This window comes from Lissotriton helveticus, chromosome 6 (genome assembly GCF_964261635.1).
Source record: "Lissotriton helveticus chromosome 6, aLisHel1.1, whole genome shotgun sequence".
Classification (NCBI taxonomy): domain Eukaryota; kingdom Metazoa; phylum Chordata; class Amphibia; order Caudata; family Salamandridae; genus Lissotriton; species Lissotriton helveticus.
In genome coordinates, this window is record NC_136067.1 from 1,490,154,352 (window position 1) to 1,490,173,159 (window position 18,808).

An 18,808-nucleotide genomic window follows, 5' to 3' on the forward strand; every position below is an offset into this window, starting at 1 on the left:
TTGGGGATTTGTTCGCTAATAGAACGTTATTCCTAATCACGAGAGTTGCAGACACTACAGTGACATAGCTGAATAACATGCTACTGACTCATTTTGGTTGTGCTTTTTTGGGATTTATTTAATTTTCCTGTGAGTCATAAAATAATTTGCCCCTGACACATAATTCACTTCAGAATTAAAAATCGTTCCTTTTCGATTCTGCAGTAAAAGCCTCATTAATTTCTGACTCCAAAATTGTATTGGCTTCCCGCAATAAATCAGTGCCTCTAATTTTGCTAATGAAGAGTAATAACAAACGGTGTCTTCTTAAGATGAAGCAATGTCATATTCAGAAATAACAAAGAGACTTACCACAGTGAGTCATCAGGTCTTCGTGAAAATCTAGTAGTTTATGCATGATATCATCTGGGCATGGGCACTCATTCTTGCCATCTTTAAAATTTAGGAGCATGTTGATCTTAAATAAGAAGAGCAAAAGTTGAAACAATGAATTTGCTTTTGCAAGGAAGTTATTTGAAACTTGCAATATCTTACACTGTGACACAGGATCTTTCTTTAGGCAGAGCATAATCAACTAAAAAAGGTTTTCTCTTGTTTCGGGATGAAAAGGTTGATATCTATACAGTGCGAGGAAACTGCTGTGTACAATTAGTAAAATTATAGAGGTAAATTTGATTTGCATGTAAAGTATTTTTACAACAACAAGATTAACTGACAGACACAGAGGGGCTCTTTATGATGTCAGCGGACTTTCCTCGGCCCGAAATCGTGTCGGTCATGGAACCGTCCGACACCCAGCTGGCGGTCCCGACCGACTAATTAGGATGTGAATGAACACTGTTCAGTCGCATTCCTATACATTACAATGGGAGCATGTATTCTGGACATAAACCAGCCTTAATGCATGCTTCCATTGTAAAATAGGTGGTGTAGTTCATCCCGGTACCCCGTGGCAGGCACCTCAACCTCCCACGGATACAGGGATCAACAGGGGGCATCTATCGAACTGGAGGTACTGCACTCAAGGGGGCCCTGCTGGGGGCCCCTAAAGTCGAGTTCCAATAGCCTTTCAGTGTCCGAAAGGCCGATACTGAAAGGCTGCCAAAACATAACATTGTAATCCCAAGTGCAGAAAGAACCGCCCTTGGTATTACTGGCCACATTCCGACTAGCAGACGAGCCCGTTGGAGCCACTCGGACTGACCATTCTGATTCCTTTTGGACCACCTCGCTTGTAATGAGGCAGTCGGAAAGGAATCCAACCGGCATATTACGATGCGGTCGGAAAGGCACCGACCAACGGAAGGAGCTTTTTCCAACCTTATCGTAATCGGCCCCAGAGTGTGTAAATTCAAGACTAGCTTGCATTTGTAAATTTACTTCCAGATAGTGGGAAAAGAACTGGCAATAACGGATAAGGTGGGTTAAACATAGTAAGGTTACATTCTTATGGTAGAAATGGAAAAGAAATGTATTGTCAGCTTGCACATCATGCCTCCAATTAACCTCGGGTCCATCAATGATAGCATACTAATTTGAATTGTGAGGGAATGCTAAATGGATTTATATTGAAGCCAATGTATTCAGTCCAACTGACAACTCTGAGCTAATGCACTCAGCAGCCACTCAAAAAATATTATTTTGACACAGACTATACCAATTAGCTATAGGTGGGAAAAATGTCACTATTTTTAATCAAGTAACGCAGATTCGATACAACAGCTCATAAGTGCCCTCAAGAGGGAATCCATTGATCATGGCTACAACCACACATTTTTGGAAGGTTTGACTGAACGCAGCCACCAGAATATCTAAATTCAATCCACTGCAGTACAAACAGAAACAGATCATTCGATCGCTTTCTTTTGGAAGTAATTTTCCACCTCAACCAGTGATCCCACCCACAATTGCTGGGAAAATAACACCTAGTCCACCAGAAATCTGAACTGTTCAGAGACATATTCAAAAAGTCTCTCGGCTTCTTTTCAGAAAACCAAACAATAGGCAACAGGTGGTTTTCAACAGCAAACTGTAGACTCATAGGCATCCCATTTAAACAGTGCCAACCCGGTGGACACACCAAGTAATGAACTAAATCAACTTACTAAAAAAAAAGGAAATTGTCAACAAAATCAAGTGTCTTTAGCCTATACGTTTGAAGTGGTTTACATTATTGTAGTTCATGTCTATGTGGTAGAGGTAGGAAAGATAGTGTCAGCAAAAAGACTTAAGATGCATCAATCAAAAAGAAAGATGTATGGGTTAATGAACGTTTCACTGGCTCACAACATATCTGGCAAATTTTAAATATGGTAACTATAAGTGAATTTAAAAACAGAAAGTCAGAAGGGCTTGAGAATGTAAAACGATACAGGCATTTGATGCAGTGAAAATTGATGTATACAAAGACATGGCTCACGTCAACACTCTTCCGTCCCTGGCTCCCTCGGCCATTTTTGTTATCTTTAGGGAACTTGGACCCACTAAACAAGCTCAGCAATGAAAACAAGGGAGGTTTTCCCACAGAAAACACCAGACATTTTTGGTATTGTGTAATGATATCTCCCCCTACCAACACCATTTATGCTATGCAAACAAAGATCCCACCATTGAAACACAAGACTGTGACAAATAATACACTTTACATTTATCTTGCTTTGTCTTATAAATAATTGAAGAGTATTTCACAACAATATTTAAAAATCAACACATTTCCACCTTTCCTTTTCTAGCAATTGAGATAATGGCCTATTTATCATAATGGTCCATTACGGTCAATGGCTATTCGGTACTATATACTCTGCCATTACAGTCCTTCTTTATTTAAAACTTGTGCTCAAACATCACTGAGAAGGTGTCTCTAACACAATCATAATGACATATTACAAGTTAATCCATAAGTAGTATTCGGTCCAGTGCCTAACTTTAAGAAGCAAGTATTACAGATTACAGATAATGTTGGTAGTGTTTGTGCCACCTGAACATGCCCTGCATGAGCCCAAAAAACTTACCACCACATCCTAAAAACTACCCCAGAGCCCTAAAACTGCCCCACCCCTGAAAACTACCCTGACTCCACCTTGCCCTGAGCCCTAAAACCCATCCCCCTACCCAATAAACATTGACAACCTCCCTTGAGCCCTAAAAACTATCCCCACCCATAAAAACTACCCCACCCCAAAAACACGGCCCCAGCCCCACTTACGAGGCCGCATCCTCTACCGATCCTTCCTTTTCCTGTGCCCCCCCCCCTTTTACGCATCTAGCACGTAAACTGCCTTAACCACACATTTTCGTTGTTAAGGCACATGCTTGGTTCAGGCTAGCATGGTTACGATGCAGGGAAATGGAACACGTGGCTCAGCCCGCATTGTAAAGGCCGTTTTTCTCTAACTAAGGGTTATTGTTTATGCAGGAAAGCACTGTGAAGTGGACATGGATAGCCCTACACAACACCAGGGTTATTTACATACATACGAAAAAAACAAATGTGCAGGGGGTCAAAGGGGAATTAATTTAACGACCTGTCAACTCATGCCCCAAAAGACAATAAGAAACACACGAAGAGAAGACCAGGTCTAAGATGGTGGGGTGTCCAGAATGGTGAACGTGGATCACAAGGGAAAATGTGTGAAAGAATTTTTTTTAGTATTAACTAGGCCAAAAAGAACCATCAGACCACCCATGTGGCGGTATATCATCATATGGGATACATTTAAGTGGTCGCCCCATAAACCGCCTGCATCGTCAAATGACGGTGCAGGCGAAAGCATCGCCACATTTCGGCCCAGTCACACTCAAAGTAATCTGGAAAAAGTGCAGTGCTCTAGAAAAAGTGCTCGCTAAAATTGACTCCCTAAACTGGGGAAATTGTGTAGGTGTCAAGATTAAAAGGTGCGCCTCGTAGTAAGTGAGTGAAACTACATAGTTGTGCTGTGTAAAGTGGTCTGGTCGACTAGTTTCAGCTAAAAAGAGTGTTTACTCTAGCTTTCATCAGGACCTATAGGAAAATATGCTACTGCAACTCAAAGAAAGGGGTGTACAACCATGATTGGGAAAGAAATACAACCATATCTTGCAGTGTACTTTCGAAACTCATGTATCACCCCAACATGTGGAACCTCAGTTTCCAATGATGACAGGAAAGGAACTTCTCCCTGTCAAAAGAAACCAGAAAATACAATGTATTTATATTCACACAGGAAACCTCATAACCCAGCAGACACCATCTAAACAAAGACCACCTTGCAAGAACAATTTGCGTTCTATACAATAATTAAGCATATTAGCTAAATCACAAGGAGGCATTTCCTCCTAGTGATACTCACCCAGCTTTGTGTGGGTGAAGACCTCACCTCACCCAGCAACCGCTCGGGAAATTGAGGCCCGCTCTGGTGTGTAAAGAAAAAAGAGGACACAGTAAGTGCACAATCCTACTGTGTCCAGCCTAATCGCTATGTACACATATAACCCAATGGGAGTGTGATAGTCTCCTCTCTAACCTGTCACAAACGCCCCTTCCAGTCTCCCGAAATAAATTACTGATAGTGGATAGATACTTTAAATGGGAGAACTGAGGTAGTAATAATATTATTACAGTGGTAACACAGTGACTGTTATGGTGTACAGCACTGGATTCTATGGTATAAGTATAAGACTGCCGTCATCCAAGAGTAGACCCGAGTCTGGAAAATATGCTTGAAAGGAACTGTAAATATCATTAAGCGTAGCAGCGAAACGTCAGTAAACAACTTAACCGATTTTAAGTCAAAACACCTCTATGAGGGTAGTCTCCAAACCAGTCGCTACTCGCACTGACCACTCTGCTTATAGATACTATTCAACAGGGAATACCATTCAGCATACTGGCTCAACTCACCTATCCGTCGGTGCCCCGCGTGTAAAAGCGAGCGGAAGGGAAGGCACCGACGGGTTCACCTGATCCGTTTAAGTAACAGGGCTTGATTGACTCTACAGCCAATAGAAGCATTTGGCATTATCATGTGGAACCGAGTCGGCACAGGGGGTACTTACCCGCTTAACCAGGAGGCCGATCTCCAAAAGTGCCGACTGGCTTGATCGATCATTTCCGGCACTAATTTCACCGCGCATGTGCAGAAGCGCTCAGGGGCACCGCTGAAAGAACACTGTATCTTCGCGCATGCGCACATCTGAGTAGAAACGCCGAGAGGCTTTCTGCTAATAAGTGTAAAACACCAATGTTCTATGTAGCGCAACAGTGTGCCTCATGCCTATGTTGTACATGTGCTTGGACTTGAGGCAAACCACTGTTGAAACCCAAGGCAAGAGGAGATTCTTGGCAAGGAGTAAGAGATAGAGGAACTCCTTCCTGTCTTATACTACAAACTGTGTGAACAAACTGCAATGAGTAACCACACTTTGTAGAGGAAAAGAAACAGGAATCCTCCAAAAAGAGATTGGACAGTGTCCAGTTGGCGTGTTAAAACAGAGAGCCAGTGCTTTGAGCGATAAAGTTACAAGCAAGACGGGTAGACATTCAATATTGTAGAAGTTGGTGCCTTCCCTTCAGCTCCCTTTTACACGCGGGGGACCGACGGATAGGTGAGTTGAGCCAGTATGCTGAATGGTATTCCCTGTTGAATAGTATCTATAAGCAGAGTGGTCAGTGCGAGTAGCGACTGGTTTGGAGACTACCCTCATAGAGGTGTTTTGACTTAAAATCGCTTAAGTTGTTTACTGACGTTTCGCTGCTACGCTTAATGATATTTACAGTTCCTTTCAAGCATATTTTCCAGACTCGGGTCTACTCTTGGATGACGGCAGTCTTATACTTATACCATAGAATCCAGTGCTGTACACCATAACAGTCACTGTGTTACCACTGTAATAATATTATTACTACCTCAGTTCTCCCATTTAAAGTATCTATCCACTATCAGTAATTTATTTCGGGAGACTGGAAGGGGCGTTTGTGACAGGTTAGAGAGGAGACTATCACACTCCCATTGGGTTATATGTGTACATAGCGATTAGGCTGGACACAGTAGGATTGTGCACTTACTGTGTCCTCTTTTTTCTTTACACACCAGAGCGGGGCCTCAATTTCCCGAGCGGTTGCCGGGTGAGGTGAGGTCTTCACCCACACAAAGCTGGGTGAGTATCACTAGGAGGAAATGCCTCCTTGTGATTTAGCTAATATGCTTAATTATTGTATAGAACGCAAATTGTTCTTGCAAGGTGGTCTTTGTTTAGATGGTGTCTGCTGGGTTATGAGGTTTCCTGTGGGAATATAAATACATTGTATTTTCTGGTTTCTTTTGACAGGGAGAAGTTCCTTTCCTGTCATCATTGGAAACTGAGGTTCCACATGTTGGGGTGATACATGAGTTTCGAAAGTACACTGCAAGATATGGTTGTATTTCTTTCCCAATCATGGTTGTACACCCCTTTCTTTGAGTTGCAGTAGCATATTTTCCTATAGGTCCTGATGAAAGCTAGAGTAAACACTCTTTTTAGCTGAAACTAGTCGACCAGACCACTTTACACAGCGCAACTATGTAGTTTCACTCACTTACTACGAGGCGCACCTTTTAATCTTGACACCTACACAATTTCCCCAGTTTAGGGAGTCAATTTTAGCGAGCACTTTTTCTAGAGCACTGCACTTTTTCCAGATTACTTTGAGTGTGACTGGGCCGAAATGTGGCGCTGCTTTCGCCTGCACCGTCATTTGACGATGCAGGCGGTTTATGGGGCGACCACTTAAATGTATACCATATGATGATATACCGCCACATGGGTGGTCTGATGGTTCTTTTTGGCCTAGTTAATACTAAAAAAATGTCTTTCACACATTTTCCCTTGTGATCCACGTTCACCATTCTGGACACCCCACCATCTTAGACCTGGTCTTCTCTTCGTGTGTTTCTTATTGTCTTTTGGGGCATGAGTTGACAGGTCGTTAAATTAATTCCCCTTTGACCCCCTGCACATTTGTTTTTTTCGTATTGAGAGCAACTTTCCGTTGCGGGTCGTTATTTCCAGATGTAAACGCATCTTAGGTTTACATCAATATAAGCTCACCCAATTCAAGTGTGTGTGATTCCTCTCGTTTGGTGACTTTACCTTTGCCCATTTTGGTTTGGCTGGTTTTGATACTGACCTGATTCGGAACCATCCAAACCACCAGTGAATTGTACTTATCACAGTACTTTTTAGATGAACTAAGTATATAGCCAGGATCAACATCTGTTTATACCATACCAACTTCTACAATATTGAATGTCTACCCGTCTTGCTTGTAACTTTATCGCTCAAAGCACTGGCTCTCTGTGTTAACACGCCAACTGGACACTGTCCAATCTCTTTTTGGAGGATTCCTGTTTCTTTTCCTCTACAAACTGTGGTTACTCATTGCAGTTTGTTCACACAGTTTGTAGTATAAGACAGGAAGGAGTTCCTCTATCTCTTACTCCTTGCCAAGAATCTCCTCTTGCCTTGGGTTTCAACATTGGTTTGCCTCAAGTCCAAGCACATGTACAACATAGGCATGAGGCACACTGTTGCGCTACATAGAACATTGGTGTTTTACACTTATTAGCAGAAAGCCTCTCGGCGTTTCTACTCAGATGTGCGCATGCGCGAAGATACAGTGTTCTTTCAGCGGTGCCCCTGAGCGCCTCTGCACATGCGCGGTGAAATTAGTGCCGGAAATGATCGATCAAGCCAGTCGGCACTTTTGGAGATCGGCCTCCTGGTTAAGCGGATAAGTACCCCCTGTGCCGACTCGGTTCCACATGATAATGCCAAATGCTTCTATTGGCTGTAGAGTCAATCAAGCCCTGTTACTTAAACGGATCAGGTGAACCCGTCGGTGCCTTCCCTTCCGCTCGCTTTTACACGCGGGGCACCGACGGATAGGTGAGTTGAGCCAGTATGCTGAATGGTATTCCCTGTTGAATAGTATCTATAAGCAGAGTGGTCAGTGCGAGTAGCGACTGGTTTGGAGACTACCCTCATAGAGGTGTTTTGACTTAAAATCGGTTAAGTTGTTTACTGACGTTTCGCTGCTACGCTTAATGATATTTACAGTTCCTTTCAAGCATATTTTCCAGACTCGGGTCTACTCTTGGATGACGGCAGTCTTATACTTATACCATAGAATCCAGTGCTGTACACCATAACAGTCACTGTGTTACCACTGTAATAATATTATTACTACCTCAGTTCTCCCATTTAAAGTATCTATCCACTATCAGTAATTTATTTCGGGAGACTGGAAGGGGCGTTTGTGACAGGTTAGAGAGGAGACTATCACACTCCCATTGGGTTATATGTGTACATAGCGATTAGGCTGGACACAGTAGGATTGTGCACTTACTGTGTCCTCTTTTTTCTTTACACACCAGAGCGGGCCTCAATTTCCCGAGCGGTTGCCGGGTGAGGTGAGGTCTTCACCCACACAAAGCTGGGTGAGTATCACTAGGAGGAAATGCCTCCTTGTGATTTAGCTAATATGCTTAATTATTGTATAGAACGCAAATTGTTCTTGCAAGGTGGTCTTTGTTTAGATGGTGTCTGCTGGGTTATGAGGTTTCCTGTGTGAATATAAATACATTGTATTTTCTGGTTTCTTTTGACAGGGAGAAGTTCCTTTCCTGTCATCATTGGAAACTGAGGTTCCACATGTTGGGGTGATACATGAGTTTCGAAAGTACACTGCAAGATATGGTTGTATTTCTTTCCCAATCATGGTTGTACACCCCTTTCTTTGAGTTGCAGTAGCATATTTTCCTATAGGTCCTGATGAAAGCTAGAGTAAACACTCTTTTTAGCTGAAACTAGTCGACCAGACCACTTAACACAGCGCAACTATGTAGTTTCACTCACTTACTACGAGGCGCACCTTTTAATCTTGACACCTACACAATTTCCCCAGTTTAGGGAGTCAATTTTAGCGAGCACTTTTTCTAGAGCACTGCACTTTTTCCAGATTACTTTGAGTGTGACTGGGCCGAAATGTGGCGCTGTTTTCGCCTGCACCGTCATTTGACGATGCAGGCGGTTTATGGGGCGACCACTTAAATGTATCCCATATGATGATATACCGCCACATGGGTGGTCTGATGGTTCTTTTTGGCCTAGTTAATACAAAAAACATTTCTTTCACACATTTTCCCTTGTGATCCACGTTCACCATTCTGGACACTCCACCATCTTAGACCTGGTCTTCTCTTCGTGTGTTTCTTATTTACATACATACACAATTAATTTCTTGAACTAGCTCTGTGAACAGCATGCGGTTTCATTTAAAAAAATATATATATTTTGATTATGTTATAAACTTGCTACCTTAGGTTACATCTTCATTGAACAGGCATTGGAGAGGCTAGCAGATTTTACTTTAATATGGTATCCCAGGCAAACAAAAGCACACACAAATGTGATAGTCTATTTGCACTGTCTCATGGTTGTGTAACATGCAGCATGGCACCACAAATTTGGAGAATACAAAACTTGGTTCTGATATGCACAGGGATGAGGAGCAGTTAGTGTGTATTTCAGCAAGCGTCTGTTTTAAAGGCAAACCTATTGGTTTTCTCAATGCTTGTTTTTTTTGTGAGTGAGATGCCCTACTTGGAAACTATATGCCCAGAATTAGATCCCTCTGTCAATGTGCCACCTGACCAAAGCTGTACGTCAATAATAAAGCTCAACAAGGCAAAAAGCAATCTAGTCTAGGTTTGCTTGTGATGGCTTACAGAGATCATATGACTTGACAGATCGAATGGACTGTTAATATTGGAGCAAGACTGGGTCTGAATTATATATGATTTGCCTTTGTCAATAGTAAAATGAGCACATAAAAAAAAATAGATTAAATGTTGTCAAGGACAATTACTAGTGGCTGAAATTGATTCAAGCATTCCGCTTGTCACTTTTTTTGTTTGCTGTGGTCTTAGCTCCTGTTAGAGTTGTGGTCGCAACAGTTTTGCAAGTTGTGCTGGCCTAAATGATTTCTGCTGCGGTCCCTGCTATTGTAGCTGAGGTTGTTGCTGCTGTTGACCCAACTGGGCTAAAATGTGTTGTTGTTGTTGCTGTTCCTCTTAGCAAGGCAGCACAGAATATGGTTGCTGAAGCTGTATCTGTTGTGATGGCAGCTGCCGTGTTTGCTGTGGTCCTTGGTGTGGTCACAAGTATGTGGAAGTTGGTTTCACTGGTTTTGGTCCCTTGCTCCATTTGTCTACAGGCTTCGGGTCAGTGATTGCTCAGAAGAGTCTTGCTCCGTTTCTCTCAGGACTTTATAAGTAAAATCACTGGATGTGGACAAATAAAGTCTGTTATTAAATACATGAAGGGGCGCTAAGCAAAATTAGGATCCAGAGATTCCTGTGACTGTTCACAGTCAAACCATTTCTTTATGAGCATTACAAGTTCTTCACACATAGCACTCTTAAGAACGAGCACTAAGCCTCCTGAAAATACAAGTAAGCATGCTCTTTTAACAAGTCTACCATTTTGGCATCTCATCCTTTTTGTCACTGAGGAGAGGCTCTGAGAATGATCAGCCAAATACACTAATCCAGTATGAACCTGTTATGCACATGATGAAAGAATCATAGATGGTGTAGGTAAAATGCAATCAGAAAATTATTTGTTTACTGTAACAATGCTCTTCACACCTTTCAATGTTTTTTGAGCCAGTCGTTGCACGCGGAGCGCATCTGCACTCTTTTTTGTTTGGGTGAGAGCACTTATTTTTCCTCATCAAACTTTGACCCAGAACAAGAGAGAGAGAAACACACAAGGGAAAAGGAGGACAAGAAAGTCAGAATAACAATGAGAAAGGGAGATAAAGAGACAGGGAAGTTTTAGAGGTGAGCTAGAGATAGATGAGGAGGAATCAAAATTATGCAGTATTGGCATTCAACATCCCTGACACTTGATACCACCAGCAAAAATTTGGGCCCTGGAGTTTATTCTCAAAATTAAGTACTGTTGCAAGATGGGTTCTTCCCAATTAATACACCCAGATGTTTTGCTTTTTGATCACCTTGTTTTGGATATTTTTCTGTGGGTGAGTATACCTAAATGTGCAGTGGCGGCTCTCACAGGGAGTGCTGAGGGGTGGAGTGGCGGGGTGGGGGAGGGGCAGAGTGGGGAGGTAGTGGAGTCGGACATACGACATCCACAAGTAAAGTAAGTAAATAAATAAATAAAACTATTTACCTTGCACTCGCTGCATCGCCAACTCAGTGATGCAGCGAGCGCAAGGTAAATAGTTGTATTTATTTATTTACTTACTTTACTCATGAACGGTGTGTGTCCAACTCCACTACTCCCCACCCTGCCTCACCACCTCGCAGCACTCCCACTGTGAGCCGCCACTGTACATGTGTCTCATCCATAGTAATCACATGGCAATCGTACTGCCCCCTTCTCCCGCCAACGCGGTGGTGATGCAGCCAAGAATCCAGGCCCGCACTGGCCTCGGGCGCAGTAGTGAGAACAACCCGCCACCTCCCTACTGGGGTCAGCGGGCGAGAGGCTCTGTGCTCCCAACCTGAATCCCGGTAATACTAGTCCTTCGGTGATGCCTGGTTCCAAAATGGCGCCCATCGGACTTAGCGGCTGACTCTGGGAGAGAGGAGAGTTGCATCCCAACACCGAAGCACTCTGTCAACTGTGTAGAGGTAGGCTGCCGAGCCCCCGTGATGACCGCTGCCCCTGGTGGGGGGGCATCGCAACCCTACATATGCCAAGTTGCTACATTATCTCTGGAACATGCCTGGCTTTAAAATGGCGACTGCACGCCCGTGCTGGATCTGCGCGCTTGAAGCCTCCCCCTCCCAGAAGCATTTGGGGCGGTTATTATCTAAAACAGCAGGGATCAGAGGTGGGAGAGCATTGGCCGCCCCCCTTGTTAACCTTTGCAGACTCTGCCTACTTGGTTCGGCCCAGCACAACCTGTATCCAGCATGCTGCTTCCCTCACCAAAAATCCTGAGAAAATCTATTTGTTTATATATGTATATAGAGATAACTCTAACCACTAGTATATGTAGTAGACCCTTGTATTCACTACCATTCCTATGTGATACTTAGAGTTTATCCATTTGTATCTCTTCCTTGAGTGACTTTACAACCTGTACATTTGCAATTTTGTCTGTTTGTACCTCTTGTGTGACTTTACAACTTGTACATTTGCAATTGTTTTTAAAGCTCTCTGACACCTTCGGGTAATGTTCGCGCTATATAAAATCGCAGTAAATAAATAAAAAATAATAAAAATTAAAAAAGTGCCAGGGTCCACCTTTTAAAATAAGGCCACTGCGATGCAGCAAGGGTACTTGCCCTGTTACAAGTGAGCATGTGTACACACTTGTGAGGGCTGCGTGTGTTGGACCACTGTCACGCGCAGCCCGGTATGATGCAAAGGTAGCCTGACCCAGATAGGACTCTGTAGCATTAGATATTGGCCTGTGGTATGCCTCATAATGTTAGTGTTAGTAATGGGATTTCTGGTTGGCTAAGGCTTGCGCCAAAGCCAGGCAGAAACCACCACACTAGTCAGGACAAGGGTGTTACACGCCAAGATAACCCCTGCTCACCCCCTTGGTACCTTGGCACGAGCAGTCAGGCTTATCCCGGAGGCAATGTGTAAAGCGTTTGCACAACACACACACACAGCAGCAACACACTAGGCACACCACAAAAAGGAACTCCACACAAGGTTATATATAAAAATAGCCTTTGTATTACCATAAACACATTAGATCATAATCACACAGATACACTGTGCCAAGTTGCACTGGGCAGTATTTACAGGGGATTATATACAAATGACAGGGCCACGTGGGCCACTGTCAGAATCAGCACTTAGTAGAAATAGCACTTCTAGAACATAGAATAATTGTAGCACCAAATAACAATTGCAGGACACAACCAGTAACCAGTGGTAAAAGGTAGGTACACACTACGCAATACTGATCACCTTAGGCATAGATCACGCAGGGAAACATAAACACACTAGCATAAACTATACTAGGAAAAACAACCTCCTAATCATAAAACATAGTTAGAGGTATCACAGGCATAAAGGCATAACGCACAATCACATTAGTCATTAGGTAATTACCAACATAAGCACAAATCACCAATCACCCTGCGCAAGAATCACATTGGATACTGACCCCAGGCCAACTGGCGTATCGTGGGGCTCAAAAGCCCTTTGTCCAACAGTGTCAGGGCAGGCTGCACAGGCAGCAGAAGTCGAGTGTGCAAAAGGTCAGGCCTAAACGATGCAGCTGCCCACTACTTGCTGGGCAGCTGTAGAACAAGCCCTGGCATCAGCGTGCCTCCTGAGCCCCTCTCTGGGACTCGCAATTTGAAAATCTGCCCTTAGGTTGCAGCTGCCCTCTGCTAAGGGGGGCAGCTGGTAAGAAGAATGGCCCCCACGCACTGTGTTGCACAATACGGGGCACGGTCAAAGGCTCCTCTGGCCCTCTCAGCGATTATGGGCTCGTGGCAGCGGCCCACTGGCAACCGGGGCCGCTCTGTTCTCGGGGCCCCCACACAGGGGTGTCTTTAATCAAAAGCTTCCCCCCACGTTGGAGTGCACTGGCTCTGCAGATGGGAGATGCCCCCCTCATGGGGACGGTAGAAAAAATGCGGCCGTAGTCCCTTGCAGCCCTCACTCACCGGGACTGTCTGGGGACGCTCCTCTCCTTCTGTTGGTAGGCGGGGTAGGCTCCCGCCGAACCACAGGCTCTGCTTCCGCCTGCTTCGGGGCAGTCCGCGAGGCCCCCCGTCACAAGGGGGCCCCACCAGGACCAGTAGCACCTCTCTGCTTCCGGAAGGCCTCACATCACGTGCCTCTCCTGGGGTCTTGGGAAACTGCACGCGGGGCTCTCTTCAGTACACGGGAGCCCCGCCAGCCACCGCAGCACTCCTCCACTCCTCACTCGGCACCACGGGACTCTCCCTCGCACTCGGGGGCCCGGGTGCAAACGCCGCTCTTGGTCCTCGCGGTCAGCTTTACCTCTCAGGAGCGCAGGGTAGGCTCCCATCCGCTTCCTGTTCCCGCGCGCGGTCCCGCTTACGTTGTCCCAGGCGGATTGCCTGGCTTCCTGTTTACCACAGGCAGCCCGGCGGTGACTTCTTCGAGGCTGGAGGCAATGCGGGGTAGGCTCCCGTTTTAATACCAAGTCCCTGGCGGGGTGGGCACCCGGTAGGGGTATTAAAAAGTGGCACAAGGTGCCTGGCGGGGTGGGCACCCGCTAGGGGTATCAAAATAAGCACAATTGCGGGGAATTGGAAGCGCTGCCCCTCAGGACAGCACAGCGATCCTCAGGCACCAAAAAATAAAGTGCTCCTCTGGAAATGAAGATTTTAGCGCTTCCCAGGCGTTTGTAGAACAAAAAGTCCCAGGAAAGTCTTGGAAGGAAGGCAGGGGGGGCAAAGGCTGGGCCCAGGGGCCAGCTCACAGGGCCCTCCAGGCAGGGAGGCAGTCCCCAGTGGCGGTTCCTCTTGTCGCCCAGCAGCAGCAGGCCCCCCTTCAGTCAGGCACATGAGAGAACATTTTTCATGGGGTCACAGCCCCTTTTTATACACATTTTCCTTTGTCTCCTAGCACAGGGTTAAGGGAGAACCAGATGCAACTGGTTTCGGAGCACTTTGTTGTGCTCAGCCCCTCTCCCTATTCACAGGACAGGCTAGGGACATCAGACGCACCACAGGGGGCGGAGCCAGCATTGTGGAGGGAAGGCACAGCCCTATTCAGGTCCCAGGTGCACTCCTGACTGCCATCAACATGCAGATCTCCCCATTCACCACCGTGCAGACCCATCCTGACTCCTGGAGCCATGCACACCCCCCAGCTCCAGCCAATCAGACATGGCAACTTCTAGAAGTGGCACTTCTACACTAGTCGCATTTAAATCTGCGCACCACGTCACGCAGCGTTTAATCTCACGAGTTCGCACATACCAAACTCGCCCCTGCATCCCCACACATCAGGAACTACCATGGACACACATATTCCTCATGCATTCCTATGGGAGGGCAGGCCAATCTCACCACATGCACCTAGAGTGTGCACGCACTTTACACTGGGACATAGTGTTAAAGTGAGCAGAAGCCAAAAACAACTAACACCAGGTCACATCTAACAGCAAAAAGTTTAGGGGTAAACCTGTCAAAAGGGCCAAGTCCAACCATTAGTGTACACGAATAGGAAAGGCAAAGTAGTTTATTCTGTTGTCTGCAGTGACACTTAATTATACAGAGGGAAAACTGCCTTATTTTGCGGTTTTGCTTCCCTTTGGCCTACAAAGTCCAGTAACATATCAAAATGGGGTGGAACATATTCACCAAAATCAAATCTGCGAGTTCTAAGACATTATCTGGACAACTTATGGGTCGTCCAGAATTGTCATATTTCTCTGGCGCATCTCAGGGTCAGAGTCCAGGCCAATGTCACCATGCTGGGCCAGATAATTAAATTTCTCCCCAGCAGAGGGAGCAAAGGCCACCCCAGACAAAAGGAGTAGTAAACAGTAGTTCTCTCACCTCAATTATCGACCCATTTCGAGGCTGCCTTTTTCAGCCAATCATGTGGAAACGTTTATGAACTCACAGTTGGCTGCTCTTTTGGATAACAATAATTTCTCAGATGCCACGCAGCTTGGGTTTCATAAAGGCCACAGCACTGAGTCAGCACTAATAGTGACAACAGAAGTAATCAAGACATCACTCATTTCTCACTCACTGTGTTCAGTCTGTTTCCCTGAATGATTCTACATCCAAACCCTTCTCTTTACCTTATAAGGTTCCACATGGTTTGGCGTTAAGTCCAACCCTTTTTAACCTACATGTTACATCTTTGTCCTCTCTTGTAAAATCTTTTTGGCTGCCATTAGTGTCATACGATGATGACACCCAGATCGTGGTTTCAATTTCTAGTAAAGGTCCTGATATGAGCAACAGATTTTGTAACTGTATGAGTGCGGTGAGCCAATGGTTGGACAACAACCTTCTAAAATTAACTTCATCAAAAACTGAAGTCATCCGTTTTTGGCAAAAATGCCTCTTTTTGATTCCTTCTTGGTGGCGAGATGTACTGGGCCCTTTTCCGACCCCGGTTAACAAAGTGAGAAATCTTGGAGTTTTAGTAGATGATAAACTCACATATAGGGAGATAGTCAACAAAGTGATCTCTACTTCTTTTTACACCTTGAGTGTTATTAGGAAAATCAAGCAGTTCCTATCTTTTGACCTACGGAAAGCTGTTGCGATAGTCCTTGTGCTATCTAGAATTGATTACTGCAATTGATTATATTATTTATTTATTTATTTATTTTTTTTTTTTTTTCAAAAACCTTTATTGTGCATGAAAAGTGTACAAATACGGGCCCACAACCGTCAGGCCGGCCACAATACTATCAGCAGAAAAGCAAACATTACAGATTCCCAGCGGCACCAGGATAAACAGTACCAACACACGGAATAATTCCTCAAACGAATACGTGCCACCAGGAAAACAGGAGCAGTGAAGGTTAGGTTTTAAAAATTTTTAAAAGGGTATAAAACATTAAACAGGGAAGAATAGAGATCAAGGAGTACTGAGTCCGCGTTATAACTGCACATCATGAGTAGGCAACAGCATAGTACAAAATCACCCATAGAAGCGACATCTAAAACAACATGGCGGATCAAGGCAAAACAACAGGAGCGTAGACAGGCAAGCACACGCCACGCATACCGCCACCCACTCCTACCAACCCTACCTTCGGACCCAGGACGGAAACAGGGAAAGAAAAGCGCAGAAAATAGGAGGCCCATAGAAACGAACTATATAAAAGTAAACCCTCCCCCCCCCACCCTACATCAATGCGGAGGCTACGGCCTACCCCCCCCCCGACAACGTGTCTGTCGCCCACAAGAACCCGAAATACAGAAGGAGAAAAGAAAGAAAAAGAAAAAGAAATCCCTAATACTGGAGGAGGGCCCATCTTAAATCACCCGAACACCCCGGCCATAAAACCTCGTCACTCCCCATAATAACGAGTAAAGCATCAATATTTATAGAAAGCAGGGAGAGACATCAGTAAGCGCTGCAGCACGCTTCGAGGAGGCGTCCCGTCTCGGGCCCCCACCCGCCCCTTAAATACAGTAAACACCAAAGAGAGTCTCGCCTAGCCCTGGCCAGATTTCAAGCGTCCATCCAAATATGGCCCCGGATGACACTCCGCCCCAGACAGAACAAAGGGATAAGATGGCCGCCCTCTACATGGAGAAGGCCCCCCTGCGTGGATCACACAAACACAGTCACAAACCATGGCAATCCAGAATACTGTCGCACCCGAGTCCATCCAATGCAGCACAAAACGGCAACTGAAACCCAGCGCATCTCCGGCCTGGGCAACGTAAAAGCAGAGTCGTATCCCCAGCTGAGCCACGAACGAAGACAAGTGTCCATTGTCCAACAGGAAAGGCTGAGGCAGGCAGGGAAACAAAGTAGCGTTCACGACATGGGCTGGCGGTAGTCTCACAAAGGGCACAATCTCAGGATGTTCCACAGGCTGATAATCGCGCTGCAACATTGTTCCCATGCCGGTTTCAGGAGAGGCTCGGTCGATCACACAAGGGGGGTCAGCTGGCGAGGGATTCTCCTGCTCGAGAATGGCTGCGTCCAGCCTCTCACTGAGCGCACAGAAGCGATCATGCCAGTCCGACCTTAGCTCGGCCAGCGCTGCAAGGATGGAGGCATGGGTGATGGAATGTGGCCGATCTAGTGAATCGGCAGTGCGATGAACGACAAAGGGGTCTGATCGCAACTCAAGATCATGGAGGGCGAGATCTTCAGGGGCAGAGATTAAATCCATCCGTACCACGGAGGAGACGACCGCCATATTGTGTACCAATCTAGGGTCCCCGCTCATTCGAGTGGGACACACGATAGGCTGCCGGGGTGTAATCGCAGATAAACGTCTGAGCTCTCCCCAATAACGTGCACTGGATCCTGTAGGTTCCGGATGACAATCCATCCCGGCGTGTAACAATGGCAAAGTGCAGCGGCCATTTCCACCTCAGCGAATTCAAAGCAAGGCAGCGCACCTTAAAAGCGGTATGAGGGGAAAGGCGTCAGAAACTCACGGCCGGTCGAAGAGTCCTTCCACAGGAGGGATCAGTGCGGGCACCTGACAGGCAGTCATGGCGGGGGGCGCAGGCACATCACTCGCAGGCGGGAGCCGCGGAGTTGCGGCCGTCTCCAGCTGGGCGCATCAACCCGGGGCACTGGACCAGGGCTCGGCTTCGGTCGTCAAGAAAACCCGCCTTTACCACCAACAATCGGGCAGGTAGGAGCACCGGAGGGACGCCACCGGCCACAGCGCGCCTCGCTCGTCCTTTCGCGGCCACTTTGTCGCCGGATAGTCATCAGGATAGATTAGCAGCAAAACAGGCTCGGGGAGCCGGGTGATTACACGTCTGTCTCCGTCGCCATCTTGGCTCCTCCCTCCAATTGATTATATTAAAAATCTTCCCATAAGTTCGCTGCGTATCTTACAGATTGCATACCTTGGCTGCTCGGATGTTGTTGAAGGTTCCCAGATTTCATTCTGCCTCACAGGCTATCAATAGTCCACATTGGTTGCCTCTGAGGAAGCTTATTTTTGAAGCCCCGTGCATCACACACAAGGCTCTTCTTGGCTCAGGTCCAGCCTATCTGAGGGAAAACCTCAGATGGGATGTGCCTAGCAGAACTCTTTGTTCAAGCTCAGCCAATAATGTGGGTGTCCCCTCCCACAAGCTTTCCTTTTGGGGAG

The 18,808-nt window shown here is 45.9% G+C and overlaps 1 protein-coding gene across 1 annotated transcript in view; it reads right to left on the minus strand.

Annotated features, from left to right (window-relative positions):
• RYR2 (ryanodine receptor 2) overlaps positions 1–18,808 on the minus strand; it is a 3,071,198-nt gene that overhangs the window by 1,910,688 nt on the left and 1,141,702 nt on the right. The window contains exon 35 of the mRNA XM_078648003.1: positions 352–457. Within this exon, the coding sequence (XP_078504129.1) occupies positions 352–457 (106 nt within the window). The remainder of the gene's footprint in view (positions 1–351; positions 458–18,808) is intronic.